General features: G+C 40.3%; 1 protein-coding gene across 15 annotated transcripts in view; it reads left to right on the top strand.

The window, feature by feature from the left end:
* Positions 1 to 18,006, top strand: part of LOC118431189 (activated Cdc42 kinase-like) — a 92,636-nt gene that overhangs the window by 59,364 nt on the left and 15,266 nt on the right. For 12 of the 15 annotated variants that reach the window (XM_035842312.1, XM_035842313.1, XM_035842309.1 and 9 more), the window contains 7 exons: positions 1,998 to 2,192; positions 2,664 to 2,816; positions 4,318 to 4,509; positions 5,543 to 5,640; positions 6,007 to 6,133; positions 9,861 to 10,010; positions 17,502 to 17,602. In XM_035842312.1, coding sequence (XP_035698205.1) covers positions 1,998 to 2,192; positions 2,664 to 2,816; positions 4,318 to 4,509; positions 5,543 to 5,640; positions 6,007 to 6,133; positions 9,861 to 10,010; positions 17,502 to 17,602 — 1,016 coding nt within the window. Of the gene's footprint in view, positions 1 to 1,997; positions 2,193 to 2,531; positions 2,601 to 2,663; positions 2,817 to 3,441; positions 3,502 to 3,705; positions 3,779 to 4,317; positions 4,510 to 5,542; positions 5,641 to 6,006; positions 6,134 to 9,860; positions 10,011 to 17,501; positions 17,603 to 18,006 lie in introns of those variants that run through there. The other 3 variants (XM_035842307.1, XM_035842321.1, XM_035842320.1) reach the window with 3 other exon arrangements.

Consider the following 18,006-nt stretch of genomic DNA (forward strand, 5'->3'; position numbering starts at 1 on the left):
TTTTTCCATCCCCTGGATTGTTAATGGAAATCCTGTTGAAGGCACAACGATCCTAGGGAGGTCCAGGGGCATGCTCCTTAGGAAAACTTGAGAATCTAGACCCTTTGAAAGGCTATTTCCTTTATTTTGCTGGTAGACTCAGCTTGATAGTTGGGTCCAAGATCAGTATGTATAGGTTGTAAGAACTTGTTTGCTGCATACAGATACCAACTTGTACTTCTCTTGCCAGTCCCTCTGTGTAGCATGTATGAAAGGCATGTACATATTAATGAACTTTCCCATAGTGATTATTATGTCTCCCTGGTTGCCCTGATCAAAGACCAAGTCAAGGAAGTCTTCAGATCTGGAGTGAATGGCACAAAGAAGTAGCCATATCACAAGTAGTGATTAGTCCAGTCTCTTCAAAGCACCCCCCCCCCCCCCCATATCTAGGTGTGCCTGGTATAAACCAGTCCCTGCATGTTTATACACACAGTACTTAAGTTAGCTCCCAGGAAAGCAGTCTGCCCCTTCTATAGCTACTTCAGCTCATGTATATGTGTTGACTAAACAGTCCATGTTGGCAGTCATTAGTCAAACCTTAAGCCTCACAATTCTTACCAATCCCTCTCCATGCGTCATCTACTGTAGATCTGTAAATATTTGCCTTGGTGTTATTTTCGCTGTAGTCATAGTAATCTCTTCGCCACGAAATCAAGACACCGGAAATACATTTTGTAGTGATGATTTTACTACATTACAGAATTATTTCGTCTGCAAACTCCATGGAACATCTTTTCTAATGACTACCTGCAAGCTACCTATTGTATGTAGTCATTAGAAAATGATTGATGTCTGATCAGTCAATGGTCATTCATATGTTCCAATTAAAACCTGGAACCTTGAACTGTTGAAGTTGGAATATGTAAAGTTTGCAGCTTTCATCATTGAGCGCAATCATCAAAAAGTTTTCATTGCAGTTGTAAGAAAGGAGTAAAAACAGACAATCCTGACTTTTGGGTTTCAAACCCGCGCCAAATCCAGGCTGCCAGACCACAAACCCAGAATGCAACCGATTATGCCAAAAGGCTTAGAGGCGTATGGCATGGTCGATTTGCCGGTCCAACTGTTACACAGTTATATGTACCAAAGTGGTACAATATATTTTTTCTTGGAAAAAAATAAACATCTAACTATCTTGCACAGGCATGCTGTGAAAATATCTACACATGCAACAAGTTTTAACAACGAGATTGAAATAACATAAACATGTAAAGAAATGTGGGATATACAAGCCACATGGCCTAACTGTATACCAAGATAAACGGGAGGAAAGAATGTGCTATTGATGATAAAAGGGAGGAAAGAATGCAGTAATTGATGGGAATGGTCAAGTAAGCACCCAGATTTGGGAAGTGTTTATGTCAGTGGGTCACCACCTCGGCTACCACTTGGTTAGGAGCTGGGGTTTTACCTTTGACTTATGGAGAGGGGAGGGGGCTGTTGTTATTAGAGCTAACAAACAATTTTCATGGCCTAAATTGATAGATCCAAACTGTTTGCAAACAGCATTCATCAAAGTCCTTCACAGACTAGTACTATACATGGTGTCTATGACGGCACCCATCTCTGTTACAAAGCCCTTTGGCCACACAACTTTTTGTAATTACTACCGGTATAGCAGTGGGCTAAGCCCACTGGTAGTGGAGTGTATGTTCAACTACCGCTATAAATTTATTTAAAACTATTTCTTGAGTTGAGTGCAAAAAGGACACAACATGACACAACATACCAGTAGGTACTGTCATCCGTGAAAAGTTTCATCAGGTTGGTACGTCACTGTGGACAGCTACACCTGTCCTGCAGTACAATGTGAACCCGCCAGAATTGCCCTGAAGAGGGTGACAGACTGTCACGGAAACCTTGGTGAGAATAAAGCAATGGTTGTATAAGGAGAGTCTATATATTCAGTTGGTACTGTCAATTTAATACAATTTTGTGATCTTCTCTTCTTACAGAGCATTCTGAGAACCCATTCCAAGAGGGAAGTGTCCCACAAAAACAAGGTGCCGACATCTCCCAAGGCGGACAGCACGGCTAAACCAGGGAAGTACATCATCCCAGCAGAGGCCATCAGCATACAGAAGGAGATCGGTACTGGGGAGTTTGGGGTGGTGCAGCAGGGATTGTGGACCAGTGAAGCCGGAGAAAGGGTAAGGACTCATGATCTGTTTTTTGTACAATCTTTGCTTTGCCATTTGCTCATAGTTATTTGAATGAACTGTCAATAGGCTTGGAGTAGGAAGATGACTGCAGTCAGACTCACCAGAGTGGTAGGATGTATAGTTCAGTGTAAGAACTAGTCAGTAAAAAGACAAGATTTGACAGATTTGACAGTACAACTGACGTTCACCCAATCTGCAGCTGTCACTGATTACTTGGTGAGTTGATAAAGACATCTAGGTAATAAGATACGGCAAAAAGCAGTTGGATATGATTTTGTAAACAATCAGACGTTTTATTTTTCAATGATTATTTGATGTTTTCCCCAGGTTCAAGTTGCTCTGAAGTGCCTGAGTAAGGAACAGATCCAGGCTGGCCAGTCTGACTTCCTGAAGGAGGCTTCTATCATGCCTGAACCGCACAGTTACATGTTTTATTTGATTACTTGTTGTTTCCCCCAGGTTCAAGTTGCTCTGAAGTGCCTGAGTAAGGAACAGATCCAGGCGGGCCAGTCTGACTTCCTGAAGGAGGCGTCCATCATGCACAGTCTGGATCACGAGTACCTGGTCAGGCTGTACGGGGTGGTGCTCGACTATGACAACTCCTTCATGTTGGTGGGTTTGTTTGTTTGTTTGTTTACTTGTTTGTTAGTACCTGGTCAGGCTGTACGGGGTGGTGCTCGACTACGACAACTCCTTCATGTTGGTGGGTTTGTTTGTTTGTTTCGTTTATTTGTTTGTTTGTTAGTACCTGGTCAGGCTGTACGGGGTGGTGCTCGACTACGACAACTCCTTCATGTTGGTGGGTTTGTTTGTTTGTTTGTTTGTTTACTTGTTTGTTAGTACCTGGTCAGACTGTACGGGGTGGTGCTCGACTACGACAACTCCTTCATGTTGGTGGGTTTGTTTGTTTGTTTGTTTGTTTTGTTTATTTGTTTGTTTGTTAGTACCTGGTCAGGCTGTATGGGGTGGTGCTCGACTACGACAACTCCTTCATGTTGGTGGGTTTGTTTGTTTGTTTGTTTGTTTACTTGTTTGTTAGTACCTGGTCAGACTGTACGGGGTGGTGCTCGACTACGACAACTCCTTCATGTTGGTGGGTTTGTTTGTTTGTTTGTTTGTTTTGTTTATTTGTTTGTTTGTTAGTACCTGGTCAGGCTGTACGGGGTGGTGCTTGACTACGACAACTACTTCATGCTGGTGGGTTTGTTTGTTTGTTTGTTTGTTTTGTTTACTTGTTTGTTAGTACCTGGTCAGGCTGTACGGGGTGGTGCTCGACTACGACAACTCCTTCATGTTGGTGGGTTTTTTTGTTTGTTTGTTTGTTTACTTGTTTGTTAGTACCTGGTCAGACTGTACGGGGTGGTGCTCGACTACGACAACTCCTTCATGCTGGTGGGTTTGTTTGTTTGTTTGTTTACTTGTTTGTTAGTACCTGGTCAGACTGTACGGGTTTGTGCTCGACTACGACAACTCCTTCATGCTGGTGGGTTTGTTTGTTTGTTTGTTTACTTGTTTGTTAGTACCTGGTCAGACTGTACGGGGTGGTGCTCGACTACGACAACTCCTTCATGCTGGTGGGTTTGTTTGTTTGTTTGTTTGTTTGTTTACTTGTTTGTTAGTACCTGGTCAGGCTCAAATGGTACTCGACTATGACAACTCCTTCATGCTGGTGGGTTTGTTTGTTTGTTTGTTTGTTTGTATGCTTATGACGTTAAGACATTCAGGTGGTGGTAGGTACCTGTACAGTAAATTCAGGCAGAGGTACAATTGAGGTCCTGAGGATCAGGTCCAGGTCCAGGCATGAACCAGGACCTATAGTTATCTGTGAAAACTTGTGAATTGGCGATACACAAAACAATGGTCCATTACACTACAAATGTATCTGAGTGTTTGATGAAGTATCCAAAATTCTGTCCACATGCAAAAACACTAATTAACTTAGTTAGAAACAACGAGAAAAAATGGCTGTACCTTATACTTAAATCTTTGATCAAATTAATTCATTTCATAACCCACACCTTCATCCAGGTAAACTATATTTATCAAATAAAATTCAATCTCTACAATTGGATAAAAACAGAGATTTACTTACAGTTGTTTCTTTTGCCCACAGGTAACAGAACTGGCGCCCCTGAGGTCCCTGCTGGAGTGTTTAAAGGAGCCCTCCCTCAGACCAAACTTCCCTGTCATCACCCTGTGTGAGTTTGCTCTGCAGGTGGCCAAGGGCATGAAGTACCTGGAGGACAACAGGCTCATACACAGGGACCTAGCCGCTCGGAACATCCTGGTCTTCAGTAGAGACAAGGTAAGGTCACAGGAAAAAATAAAGTACAGTAGAGGTAAGATCAGATCACAGCATTATGGTGCAGCATTAGTAGCAAAGTCAGATCATAGCTAAAGTACAGTAGAGATCTAGAGGACAACAGGCTCATACACAGGGACCTGGTTGCACGGAACATCCTGGTCTTCAGTAGAGACAAGGTGAGGTCACAGCAATGGTACAGTAGAAACAAGATCAGATCATAGCTAAAGTACAGTAGAGGCACAGTCAGATGTACAGTAGAGACCTAGAGGACATCAGGCTCATACACAGTGACCTGGTTTCACGGAACATCCTGGTCTTCAGTAGAGACAAGGTCAGGTCACAGGAAAAAATAAAGTACAGTAGAGGCAAGATCAGATCACAGCATTATGGTACAGTTACTGTAGTACTAGTAGCAAAGTCAGATCATAGCTTACGTACAGTAGAGACCTAGAGGACAACAGGCTCATACACAGGGACCTGGCTGCACGGAACATCCTGGTCTTCAGTAGAGACAAGGTCAGGTCACAGCAAAAGTTTAGTTCTGTGACTGCTGTGATAGATGCATGTATACAATGTCATGTACAGTAGAAGCCAGTTAAATGCACAACGGATTAACGCACACTTCTGTTAACTGCACAAAATCCCTAAATCCCAAACCAGTGTGGTCCTGCTAGATAACTTTGCATAATTGCACCAGCCGGATAATTGCACGAAATTCATTGGCAAATAGACCGTGCAATTAAGCGGCTTCTACTGTATATTCAGAAATTATTCATTTATGCAAAATTGATCCAATTTTGCCACTCTTCAGTTTGACTAATAGTAAGTAGCACTAGGTTCCTTTCAAATTGCATAAACATTTTTGTAACAATCTCAAAGTTTTGTGCTCTTGCATTGTTGTACATGTACTTTTTTGTTTTGTAGTACTTGTACATCAATGCAGGTTTACAACATGCAAATTGTATCTTTAAAACACCATGATAAGAGTTTGACTTCTATTCTAAATGATTGTCTCTTTTCTCCCCCCTTGTAGGTAAAGATAAGTGACTTTGGCCTGTCCAGAGCCCTGGGAGTAGGGAAGGACTATTACCAAACAAACTTCAATGTCAATCTCAAGTTGCCTTTAGCATGGTGAGACAACTTCTCTTTTTGTGTTCATCATAAAGTGTGTATTATCTGCATTATATCTAAAATACCCATGCGAAGAAGGGATCATATTTGTGACTTGTGGACAGCATAATTCAAGAAGCTGTAGATGAATCTTTATGATATTTTTGTAAGGTGGGTAGTTGAAGAGAAGAAAAAGTTGAGTGCGATATTGGTCCTCATGGTGACTTTCTGTGGTACTGCTTCTGGACATGCTATGGCCCTGATTTTTGTGTTGCAGATAGATCTTACTATTGTTTTTTTTCGTTTGTTTTTTCAAATTTATGTTTACTGATAGTCAAATGCAATACATTTGACCTAACTCTTTGAATTGTCTTTTTTGTTGTGTAGGTGTGCCCCTGAGTCTATAAACTACCTGAAGTTCACATCAGCGAGCGATGTGTGGGGGTTTGGTGTGACTCTGTGGGAGATGTTCTGTTATGGGTTCCAGCCATGGGCTGCACTCACTGGTGCACAGGTATGGAGTATTTATAATACAGCTATACTGTCTGTTTGAGTTTTGAGGTGCCTTTTGATACTAAGTCAACAGCCCAAAGCACAAAACCACCTGGCAACCTGATAGCTTATACAGAAGTTCATGTTTCTAATTTTTGGATTTTTAATGTGACTCTGGTATTCATTAACTGATGTTCATGTCAAAGGGATACTATGGGAATTAATTCAACATTGTCAGTTGGATCAGACAATGGAATTCCATCGCTTCAGCCACCTGTAAAGGTCTCACTCTAGGAGCCCTCCCCCAGGTACTTCTACAAACCAGCATGCAGGGTTTGGTATGTAGTTAGTTCTCATTAGGCCATGATAATGATTTGATTAACAGATGTAGTTTATACCCACCCCAAAAGTACAAGTTATATACTTGTACAGCATGTAACTTTGGCCTGCCTGGTAGTTCACGAGCTTTTTTTTTTTTACTTTCTGATACATGGCCACTTGAGAGAGGGTCTGCATGGGGGTACCGACAACGATTTACGCTCTTAATTCAGAAGAACCCCCTACGTATTACACTAAATCAAGGAAGGCAATTACGCTAAATTAGGTCGCCTCACTACGAATTATGTGGATAAGATGGTTTTCCGTACAAGTTACGAGAAATAAAGATAGACTGCCTATGCCTTACATAAAAGAGCATGCAGACCCTCTTGGGACACTCGAAAAGTGTTCAGAACTCCAGGATGTCAGTCCTAGAAGTTCAAGGCTAAGGAAATGTCAGCCTAACTAACATTGATGGCTGGAAATTCTACCCTCCCTGGGAGGAATGAGGCAGTTTTTCAAAAATGGAAAACATGCGGCAGCAATGATCTAAGTTTCAGTTATACTAATCCTCACTTCAGGGCAAACCATATCCACTCCCATGATTCTATCAGCAACCTAAGGCCACACCAATTTAATTTCTTGGTTCACGGATTTCTTCATAAAAAATATGGAGCGAGAGGGCAAAATAACAATAAAAATTGTAAAATGGTTGGGGTAAAGGTAACGGCTAATCCAAAACAAAGAGAAAAAAAGTTTTCAGCTTGAAAAAAGTACAAAAACACTATTATTGTACAGTAACAGCATATGTACCCACACTTTAAGGAGCTTACAATATAAAAGCCAATTTGCTACCCCAGAAAGTTGTTGAATGGTTTCATTAATAGTGAAAATTTGCTGAGTGGTAATTTTGATTTTTATTTTTTATTCCAAAAAATAGGAGCGAGCGAATCCGTGAACCAAGAAATTAAATTGGTGTGGCCTAATGCCACATTGAAAATGATATCTTTTGTCCTGTATCAGCTAAGTTTTTGTCATGTTTTCTGTTGTTGGCAGATAGCTCTTGATGAAAGAAGAAAAATTTGTGTAGGTTTGGGTTGACAATATGCTTAAAGTCATTATGTTTAAGTACTATGTATGTAGAATTGTGTACATGGCCTTATAAGCCTTAGTGGGACTTTAAATGATGTAAACTGTATTATACTTTGTCTGACCCTTGCCTCATGACCTCAATGCAGGCCGTTTTGAGCTTTCATGAATAAACTAAAGTCCCCCCCCCAAAAAAAGTCATGAAAGCTATAATCGTCACCAAAAAAATCAAACTATGCTTGTGAACCCAAAGTTGATGACTTTTAATAGAAAAACTTTCTGAATGTCTTTGAAAACTGAGAAGTATCCTTGAAATATAAGTGACAGTTCATTATAAATCTGCAGAAAGTAGGAAATACCATATCCCCAGTGTTAGGCACATTTTTAATAGCATCACTTTCAACTGGTATTGTGTTTCTTAGTGCAGAAATCAGTAGGGACTTGAGAGGAAATGTACCATGGGCCATAGTCTATCAGATATCACCTGGTCTCTGACAGTTACAGTCAGTGTTATGTACAAAATGTGCTGAAGTGAACATGGACAATGATACTTTTAAAGTATGTCATTCAAACCTCAAGACGTTGATACTTTCATTTTAAAGATGTCAACCCTAACTGAAGCTAGGTATTCAATTTCACCTGAGACTGAGTGAAGTGAGGAAAGATGTGTAAAGTGCCTTTTTCCAAGGGCACAAGATCAGCGGCACATCAACGGATTCAAACCCAGAACCTCTGGGTTGTGAGTGGAACACCCTGCCGATTGTGCCACATGACCCCACACCATGATTCTTAGGCAAAATCTAGACACGGTTTTTCCCGATATCGGCGAGCCAACAACCTCTTGCCAACAGCTTTTTTTCAGCTTCTAGACGGAACTGCAATATCGCCGTCAAGATATCGGGAAAATTTCTCCCGAAAGGTCCGGACCATTCGTACGATACCTTACCGATAGCTAAGCAGGGGTCCCCGACAGCTTCGCGCGCGTGTAGATGCTTCCCGACTTCGGGAAGGCTCATTAGCAGATAACGCCATTTGGAAAATTGTGCTATATGTTTATGACTGCAAGCGCCATGGGTGTCCGGCCCCCTACGTTCTAGATCCCTCCCGACATCTCCACAGATATTGGTAAAAACTGTGTGTAGGTTGGGCCTTACACAGGCTGTAGTTAACTAGTTAAACTACAGTACAAGTATTGAGTTGTTTTTCCAATTACAGAAAGATTTACAGAGTTCCCTTCATGTTAGCTGTGTTCCTGCCTTGTTAGGGAATCTGTTCAGTAACCAGAACCCTCCCCAGGGACTTCCCTGGTCAGGGGGAGGAGGAAGTGGACAGACAGGGCCCACATGCCACCAACTCCTGCACAGGTCTAGACTAGATAATTGGCAGGTCTGAAGTTGTCATGGTTTTAGATTTCCAACACCATTAACTTCAGATTTCAGAAGCTTGTGTTGTAGATGTTTAATGTTTATATCACACAAATTATGTCACTGGAGCCTTTGCATTTCCTTCACTAGTGAGGATAAATGAAAACAGAGGGCTAGATCATTGATGGAAAACATAAGTCTGACCATGATTGAACAGTTTTAAGCTTTGAAAGTTTGATCCAACAAAAGGAAAACAGTCACGGTGAATTTTCAGTCGATCTCATCGACCTTCAACAGATGCCTGATTCACTGCTATAGATCACCCATGTATGGTTCACATGGTATGACATTTGGCAAAAAGTTAAAGACAGCGAATTGATTGCTTGTATTTCATGCCAGGTAAATCACCTCATGGCATACACCAGGTTTGTACCAAGGAGCTTTTATCAGATAAAAGCTCCTTGTTTGTACTGAAGAGTACAAGATGCATATTCAGACAAATTTTTTTGAGGGCTCTCATACTAGTCATAGGAAAGTTATTTTTGTGTTTTACAAAATGCAGTGACAGTCATCTTGCAGCGATAAGATCAACAGTTGTGATAGTCTTGCTGAAATTGTACAACGAAAATTTTATGTGACAGTGAGACAAAGATACACGTTATCATTATAACATATACTGTTGATACTTGAATGTAAGTTCATCTGTGACGGTAGTTAACATAATGGTACAATTTTTAAGACTTTATATCCGTACACAAAATAAAGCGCTTACCAACAAGCTTTCGATCAGTCCTCTGATCCTTCTCAAGTTGTAATGACCCAAAGCCTAAGTCACACATCCGGAACGGAAGTGTGACGTCAGTAAAGGGTCAAAGGTGCTTGACAGTCGGTATCGGCCCCCGTCTTGGTTGATGTTAATGTTACTGATGTTACTGTTGATGTTAACTTGTTGTTGTTGTTGTTGTTGTTGTTGTGTAGATCCTGGAAGCGGTGGATGCGCCTAACTGCCAGCGTCTGGAGAAGCCAGACTACTGCCCAGAGAAGTACTACGAGCTGATGAGGCAGTGCTGGGAACACGAACCTGCCAAGAGGCCCAAGTTCTCCGACATTGTGGACATCCTTCCCACGGTAACACTTTCATTCACTTCATTGTACCAAACTCATAGCAGCCATTTGCGACGGCTGAATTGCGTACTTTTGATTACGGATAAAAGCTCGCAATTAAGCTTAGCATTACTCAAAGTTTTTCATCATATTCATATAAGTACTAACTCTGAAACTCAAAAGAAACATTTGGAACAAATATAATTACTACAAGCGTTCGCAGAACTCAACCTTCGTGAAATGGGTGAGGGAGTGGTGGTTTGAGGGTGTTTTTTTTATAGACATCTCAGGGGCTAGCCTAACAGTATATGATACGTCCGATTGGCAAAATTGTCCGGAATTATACAGGATTTTTTCCGAGCCTATGTAGTTGCTTTGGAGTGTAATAATTTGGTTCACAGATTGTCATGGTATTTGGAATGCAGATAGTTTTTGTCATGGACTGTGAGCGAGCGAATGAGTGAGATAGCTCTGGAGATGCCTTACATAATCAAATTTTATCATACAAATTAGGGGCTAATTTGCATAGGTAATGAGGACAGTTTATAAGCCTACTTCATTTCATATTAGCAGATACTCAAACATAAGACACATGTAACTAACAAAGAGAGAAATACTAGCCTAACTGAGTAGTGTACTAGTATGTCCGATTGGGCCACAGCAAGTAAATTTTATGGATCACATCCGCGAATGCATTAAATTTCGCCTGATTTCAGAAAAAAAACAAGAATTTTTTCTTCTGCAGGGACCGTCAACATGACGATAAAGTACCATAATTAGCAAATATGTTGTGTTGTAGCCTAATGATTGTACTTGTACAAGTGACACTTGCGAGGTACCCAGGACTGTAGTTGTAGAAATAAAATTTATTGGATATATGGAAGCTATGAGTGTGCTTACCAAATTTGTTGATGATGCCAGTCTACGACACTAGTGTCACTTTTACCATACCAGTGCATGTCTTAAAAACAGGAATGAATGCCTTTGGAGGGTAATAACATGGGAAGGGTTGACGGATCGTCGTGATTTTTGATCTCTAGATAACTTGGGGGATGCCTTCTATAATCAAGTTCTATCAATGCAAACCAGGGGCTAGTTTGCACAATTAATTAATCCGCAGCATTTCATAACAGGACAGTCAAACGTACATGTATTACATTTGTAACTGAAAAAAAGATATTTATAGATATTAAATATGCACATTGCTGCCTAGCTCCGCAATTTAGTACGTTATATACTTCCAATGTGTATAATGGACTATCGAGATAAAACAAATATTGACGACTTGATACATTGCATGGCCCTTTCCACAAAGTAATAATAGTTTTTTGTACAGCCCCCTTTGCGTATAATATACGACTCCTGCGGTAGAGATCATTATTGCCGACTTGTTGCTTGCAACAATGATGATGTAACATTCTTTGTTTCACAATGCAGTTCACTACATGGTGTATCCCATATGTCTAATGTACAGTCCCTATAAACAATCATATCAATGACTACAAGTTACTGTGAAAAACACTTAACCCTGCTCCACTTCGTACATAAACTTTACGTAACTTTGTCCAGCAATGTATTGTACCGGTAGTAACTGTTACGTGTATAGACCCTTTTAAAACGTATGATATACGCCCCTGTATACAATATCATCATTACCCTTATTCTTGGTCTACAGATTATCAAATCTTATGGGATACATGTACACCCCATCATGTATAATGTACTATCCCTATAAACCATTTTCTTGTAGTCTTCGATACAAACGTCTGTCGCAACTATGACCTTGGGGGTCACTTCCTGTGGGGTCGGGTAGGTCCATGCACAACTGCATGACGTAACAACCAACATATAACCATTGCAGTCGGCTTGGGCATGAGCATTACGTCAGTACCCAAATATAGAACCATTACGCCATTACACCCAAATATAGCCACACTGGTTTACTGCCGGACCTATTTTCCAACTACAAACATCCCCGGCAAAACCGTCAAAAGCCACTAAACGATAAAACGCCACGTACGTTTCTTCACTGTCTCAAGAGCTACCCACATACCAAATATCAGATCAACCTGTCATGCCGTTCATGAGATTTTCTGTCCACAGACACGTACCCTACAACGGTTTGCACACATACCTATTGCATTCTGCTAATTACCTCCTAATTTGCATAATAATCATACAATTATGTACATCACTACCTAAGCTATCTGCATACCTACAGTCATTCCGATCCATCGACCCCTGCTTCCATAATTCCTTCAAAAAACCTAACACAAGAATGACTTTCACCGCCCCAGCAAAACCCCTAAGTGGCCAAAACTTACACACCTTACTATTCATTTATACAGCTACTTACCACTTAAAAATCATCACCCAAACATGTCCCGAAAAAAAATTATCAAAACCGGAAGTTCTGCTGCAGTACAATAACACTCCGCTAGAGCGCCCTGCCGTAACGCAATTCCTACCATTCCTTTGTCATGTCTAACCCTACCCACATACCAAATATCAAAACAATCCATCCATGCCTTCCCCAGTTATCAGGCTGACAAACGTCCCTCTCACAAAAAAACAGCACTCAAAACAAACCCTTCGTGAAACGAAGGGAAAAAAGGTAGAAATGCGTAGAATCAAGGAATAGTCTTCTGACTCCATCGCCACAGCAAAATATGTTTTCTTTACATGAACATTGCTTTGTTTAAGTTTGCATTAAGTTTTCTTTCTTTGTTCACTCTTTGTCTTACCCATAAGTGCAAGGAATTCCTTATCATGTCAAGAGTGACCTCCTTATAGAGGTGCTTCGGGGAGGGGAGCTTAACAAGTTCCATGGTCCTACTAGTCACTGACCGTGACATACTTGGTGGATGGTATGGTTTCTGGTGACCTGGGATGAAGAATGCTAGCCATGTTTCATTTAAATGATACACCTGCTCTAGTTTTGTCACAATGAAGGATACTGTATACAGTACATGTACTAGTATGTAGATATCAGCACCCCCTAGTGGTTTGTGATAGCATTGCACCTCCTTTATCACGCATCGTTTCGCCAATGCAGCACTGTGGGTTTCTGGGTTTTCTTTTTGAGAGGGACATTCACTTTATTACTATTCATCATTATTTACAATACAGGCATTGGAAGGCTTCTTTTTCTTAATCTATTCTTATTGTAAAAGGACCCCAGATCATAATTGCCCCAAACTACATACCTTCCGGTATATTACAATTTACTAGTAAACATGTCATCAAGTTTGGTATACAGGCAAAGCTAGCTGATCGGTCAATCTCAGATCTAGTAGTCATAATTAGTATTACAGTTTTACAGGTCCAAAATCCACATCTTTTGTGATGTTGATTGACACACCTGTTAGCAGCTAATTAGATTATCACAATAGCTGCTAATGAGTCTGTCACAATGCCCTGTTGTTGTCCCACCCATTGACTTGTCTGTGTTTGTGTCTGTGCGTTCCAGTTGATAACGATTCTTGAACTAGTTCTTACCCACCCATTTTGTTTGATACATGTCACAGTCGATGAAGAAAATGTTATGTCTTCAACATTATGTTTTGTGAGACTTGTTTTGACACAACAGAAATATGTGAACATATTGATTGTGTTCACTGCTTCAGTTCTAACAATACCTTTAACCTTGTAAGTGTCCATTTCTGATTATTACACCCAGTTCTAATGGTGCCTGGTATTGTGAGGGTTAAAGATTGTGCTGTGATAACTACCAGGTAAATTTCATATCTATCTGGGTTTGGGTCATTTCTCACTTAAATACGGCATACTGCAGCAAATAGCATTGATTGCGGAGGTAAATCTGCAGCAGCAGCATAGAATGCGTCAAGTTTTACTGATCCGATAGGTTAACAAGCTGGGGGGGGGGGGAGATTGGAAAAACAATTTGGTTCAACCAAGGAGGTTATCCATTGTGAGTTGTTCCATTAGAATTGTGTGGTTTACCTGATGTATACATGTATACCATACAAACAAACTAAGAAGGAATACTTGTAAAGTGTGACTGTCACAGATACATGCACAGGGCTCGAAATCCTTTTTTTTTCTACATACCTGCACAAGTGCAGGTAACATAGGAAATTACCTGCACCAGACAAATTTTACCTGCACCACTCTGAATTTAGGAAGTATGGACCATACTAAAATTGTTTACGAACCATTGCTATGTTTTCTTTTACCTAATAGGTGGTAACAGTCAATACAGCTTATAACAATTCACATACACCTACATCATAGGACATTCGATAATATGTATAATAGACTATGTATATTTTGCGATAAGAGTTTCATGTATGTAGAAAACGAAGTACACTTTGTCCTAGAGTGTTCGCTGTACAAAGATCTGCGAAATGCATTCGCTAATGCTACACATATTACACATATAGATAAAAAATATGCGCACCTGACGAAGGAAAATCTGTTCAAATACCTTATGTCATCATCTAACTACGATATACTGGAAAAACTCTGTAAGCTCGTCCACGCATGTTTTAAGAAGAGAGAAGAAACATGTAAACTGTAATATATATGTATAGCTTTCCGATTACTTACTATGTACCAAACTGACTGCATTTAGCCCCAATGGGGCATGAATATGCAATAAACTTCATTGTCATTGTCATTGTCATTATAAAACCCAGTGCATGGACCAGTGCAGGTTAGGTGCAGGTAGACACCAGAAATACCTGCACAGTTCCAATTTCACCTGCACTAACCTGCATATGCAGGTGGTATTTCGAGCCCTGATGCAGGCCCAGTGGAGTGTGGTTCCATCCCTACACACACACACACACACATAGCCAGAGGCAAGGTCATGTATGGGGCAGGTACACCTCATAGCTGCCATTCCTGCATGCTCCTGTAATGTTTCTCAGAAATTCAGCTCTACTGGAAACCCACTTATTTTCACAGGGACTTGATCTATCTACTAGTATTTCAACTGCAAACTTAAAACATAGCGAACACTCCATTGTACAAACACTCCATTGTGCTGCCAAAAACCATTACTCAAGCAACTGGATATGATTTGACACTGAGGAAAACTAGTGAATGCTGACTACTGAAAAGTTGGACTGTTTCCAAAATCATATCCAGTTGCTTGAGTAACTGCTTGTTGGCATATCTTATTACCTGGATGTCTAACCTTCATGGACGTACTCCATTGTACTACAACCCCTGCAAATATAAATTTTATGCACTTAACAGTAGTGTAGTTTTATATTTTATGCACTTAACAGTAGTATCAAAACCATGAAATTAATTTTTTCTGGCCCAAGAATGACGTCAGAGTCCTTTTTATCAATTGATACTGCCTAAATAAGATCCTTTTCACTTGCCAGGGATTCCTGTGGGTAGTGTCAGAAAGCTGCGCAACTTTCATGTTTCTCAGTTAACCTTGCCCTTATATGGTTGTGTGTTATAAGTGGGATGACTCAGCGATAGGAAGTTAGTACATGTATATATATGCAGGTTACACTGTACTGTAGGGACCGTGCAGGCAGTGTGTTCAGCTGGTGTTCTGTATCACCCAAGGTATCATCCTAGCTGAGTCTGACCCTACGGCCAAAGGTTGGGACATGAGGTCATATGAAATACACCATGTTGTATTCTTTTTGTCATGAATACTCACCAAAGCAAAGAGGTTATAACAAGAAGAACCTTCTTGATCCAGTAAAACACACATTTAACATGTCAGTTAGAAAGTGAAAAAAAAAAATTGTTGTCCTCAACACAACAAAATATAATAAAATAGAAGAACCCAACTAAACATCATTTCAAGCATCCTTATGCCGTATTTGGATTTTCAACTTGGCATTAAATTTAAATCACAGCCCGGGTATTACATATTAATGGTAGTCTATGTAACTAGTGCACCGTAAGGTAGAGAAAGGTACTTGTTACAGGTCTCAGGAAGTCAACACTTGAAATTCATTTTTATCATACCAACTAGATATTTATTAGAGTGGACCCTTCCCTCATCAGTATTGGTTTGTCCCTTGGTTAATGATTCCCCCTCATCAGTACTGGTTGATCCCTTGGTTAATGATTTCATCTATGTCTATGTGTACAGTTATGACTAGACCGGAGCTGATATTTCCCCTGGTACAACTATGGGAAGTTGTGGTGTGAAACTGTACTAGTAACAGGAAATGTAAATTAGTTCTCCAGATTTGAGACTAGTGAGTAACTATTGGTTTATTTGATTCAATGTATGAACTCTACAATACATGGCAAGACTTGCACATTTTAGACAAACACATGTACAACTTGTTGATACTGTTATATTTTTTTGGAGACTGGAAAGCAAGTTGTTATTAGAGAAATGCTTCTTTCCTGTAAGGGTGAAATTGTAAGGACAGATATGTTGCCTAATCAAGGGTTTGTCTAAACTCATTAGAAAATTTACCTATGAATTAATTATCAGGTGTATGACGTAGGGAAGCAGGTTTCATTACTCCATAAAGTTCATCGCATTTTTGCATTTATTGTCATTACACTTGTGTCATAACAAGCAGTTAAATAGCTATAAAATGGAAAATTATATGTAATTACAGTGAAACTATTATGTTGAAGTTTCCTCGTTGTATTGCTAAAGACGTCATGACTAACTCTGATGTTTACCGTTCCCTGTGCAGTGGTTGTTTCCCAATATTTGTATGTTACATCCTCGTCACAATGTCAAACATCCGATGGGCCCATTTCCATTTCAAGTGTTTGTACAACACTATAAAAAGGGCCTTGAGGTTTGGGTTGTATTGTCATACCAACTTAAAGGCCTAAGGCCGACAAGTAACAACAGGAATTCATGATAATTCACAACATTCTATGAGAGGTTATTTTACTTGTTAGACTTTTTTGTTCGTAATTGTCTTTCAGTGTTGGGAAATTCTGCCCTGTTGTTGTTTTAGACTGTAAGGTGTGAAAAGTTTGTGTTGTTTGTGAATGTTTATGTTTCAATTTGTACTCCTGTGAACAACAAAACTCTACTTTTGAGACAAAATTTCGTCATTCCAAAAGTTCTCTGTCACTGTTGCAGGAGTGACCTAGAAATGTCAAAATACCTGATTTCAAGATTAATGGAAAGGGACCAGAGCAAGGTAAACTGCCACAGAAAGAGCAGTCCTACTGCAAATTTGGTCTGCCTTTATCCAACATGTAGAACCAACAAGGCGCTTGACTCCTTAGCCAGTGCAAAGAGAACCAAATGCACTGGTAGAACATGAATGAAATCTATCTATGTCCCATGTGCCTAGATTATTACTCACACATGCCTCCTTTTGAAGTGCCCAAACCAGGGTACCCACTGTACAGTCAGTCAGACACTCTCTACTCCCAGTCAGAGACTACTTCCTGATGTGGGACTGCCCCAGCCTTGGAGGGCGGGGAATCATCCCCCCAGGGCACCCAGCTTTTACCAATTATGGGGAGATGAGGTCACTGTTATGCAAATAGGCAGCAGACACAGACTGAAGCCACTTCCCTTCTCTCCTCTCTCAGATGAAGCCACAGCAGTTACGAGCTGCGACAGACTACCAGGGCAGCAGACCAGACTTTCTGTGTTTTCAAGCTGGAGACGTCATAACAGTGCTAGAAAAGGGGTGAGTAGGGTTTTATAATGTTTGTCTGCGAGTGTGTAACTTGTCTGTAATGATTTTGGGTGAGCTAGGATTCTTGGAATGTGAAGACAAGAAAGTTGGTTGGCTCTATTGACATACCGTAACATACAACATTGTAGCGATGTTAGCTGGGGGGGGGGGGGGTCCACTCCTGTAGTTCCTAATCCTAGTGTAAATGGCTTCTCTTATAAAAGTTGTTTAGTGGGATAAGGCTACAACACATTTAACACAACATTTAGTATTTTAATACATGTGTATATCTAAAACTTCTCTGCTCTAGACAGTACACAACTGTCAAGACTTGTAACATAAGACAACATCTAACATAACATGATGTAACTTGTAACTGTATCGTAGACTAACCTAAAAAGGCTAAAAGGAACGCA

Source organism: Branchiostoma floridae, chromosome 14 (genome assembly GCF_000003815.2).
Source record: "Branchiostoma floridae strain S238N-H82 chromosome 14, Bfl_VNyyK, whole genome shotgun sequence".
NCBI classification, from domain to species: domain Eukaryota; kingdom Metazoa; phylum Chordata; class Leptocardii; order Amphioxiformes; family Branchiostomatidae; genus Branchiostoma; species Branchiostoma floridae.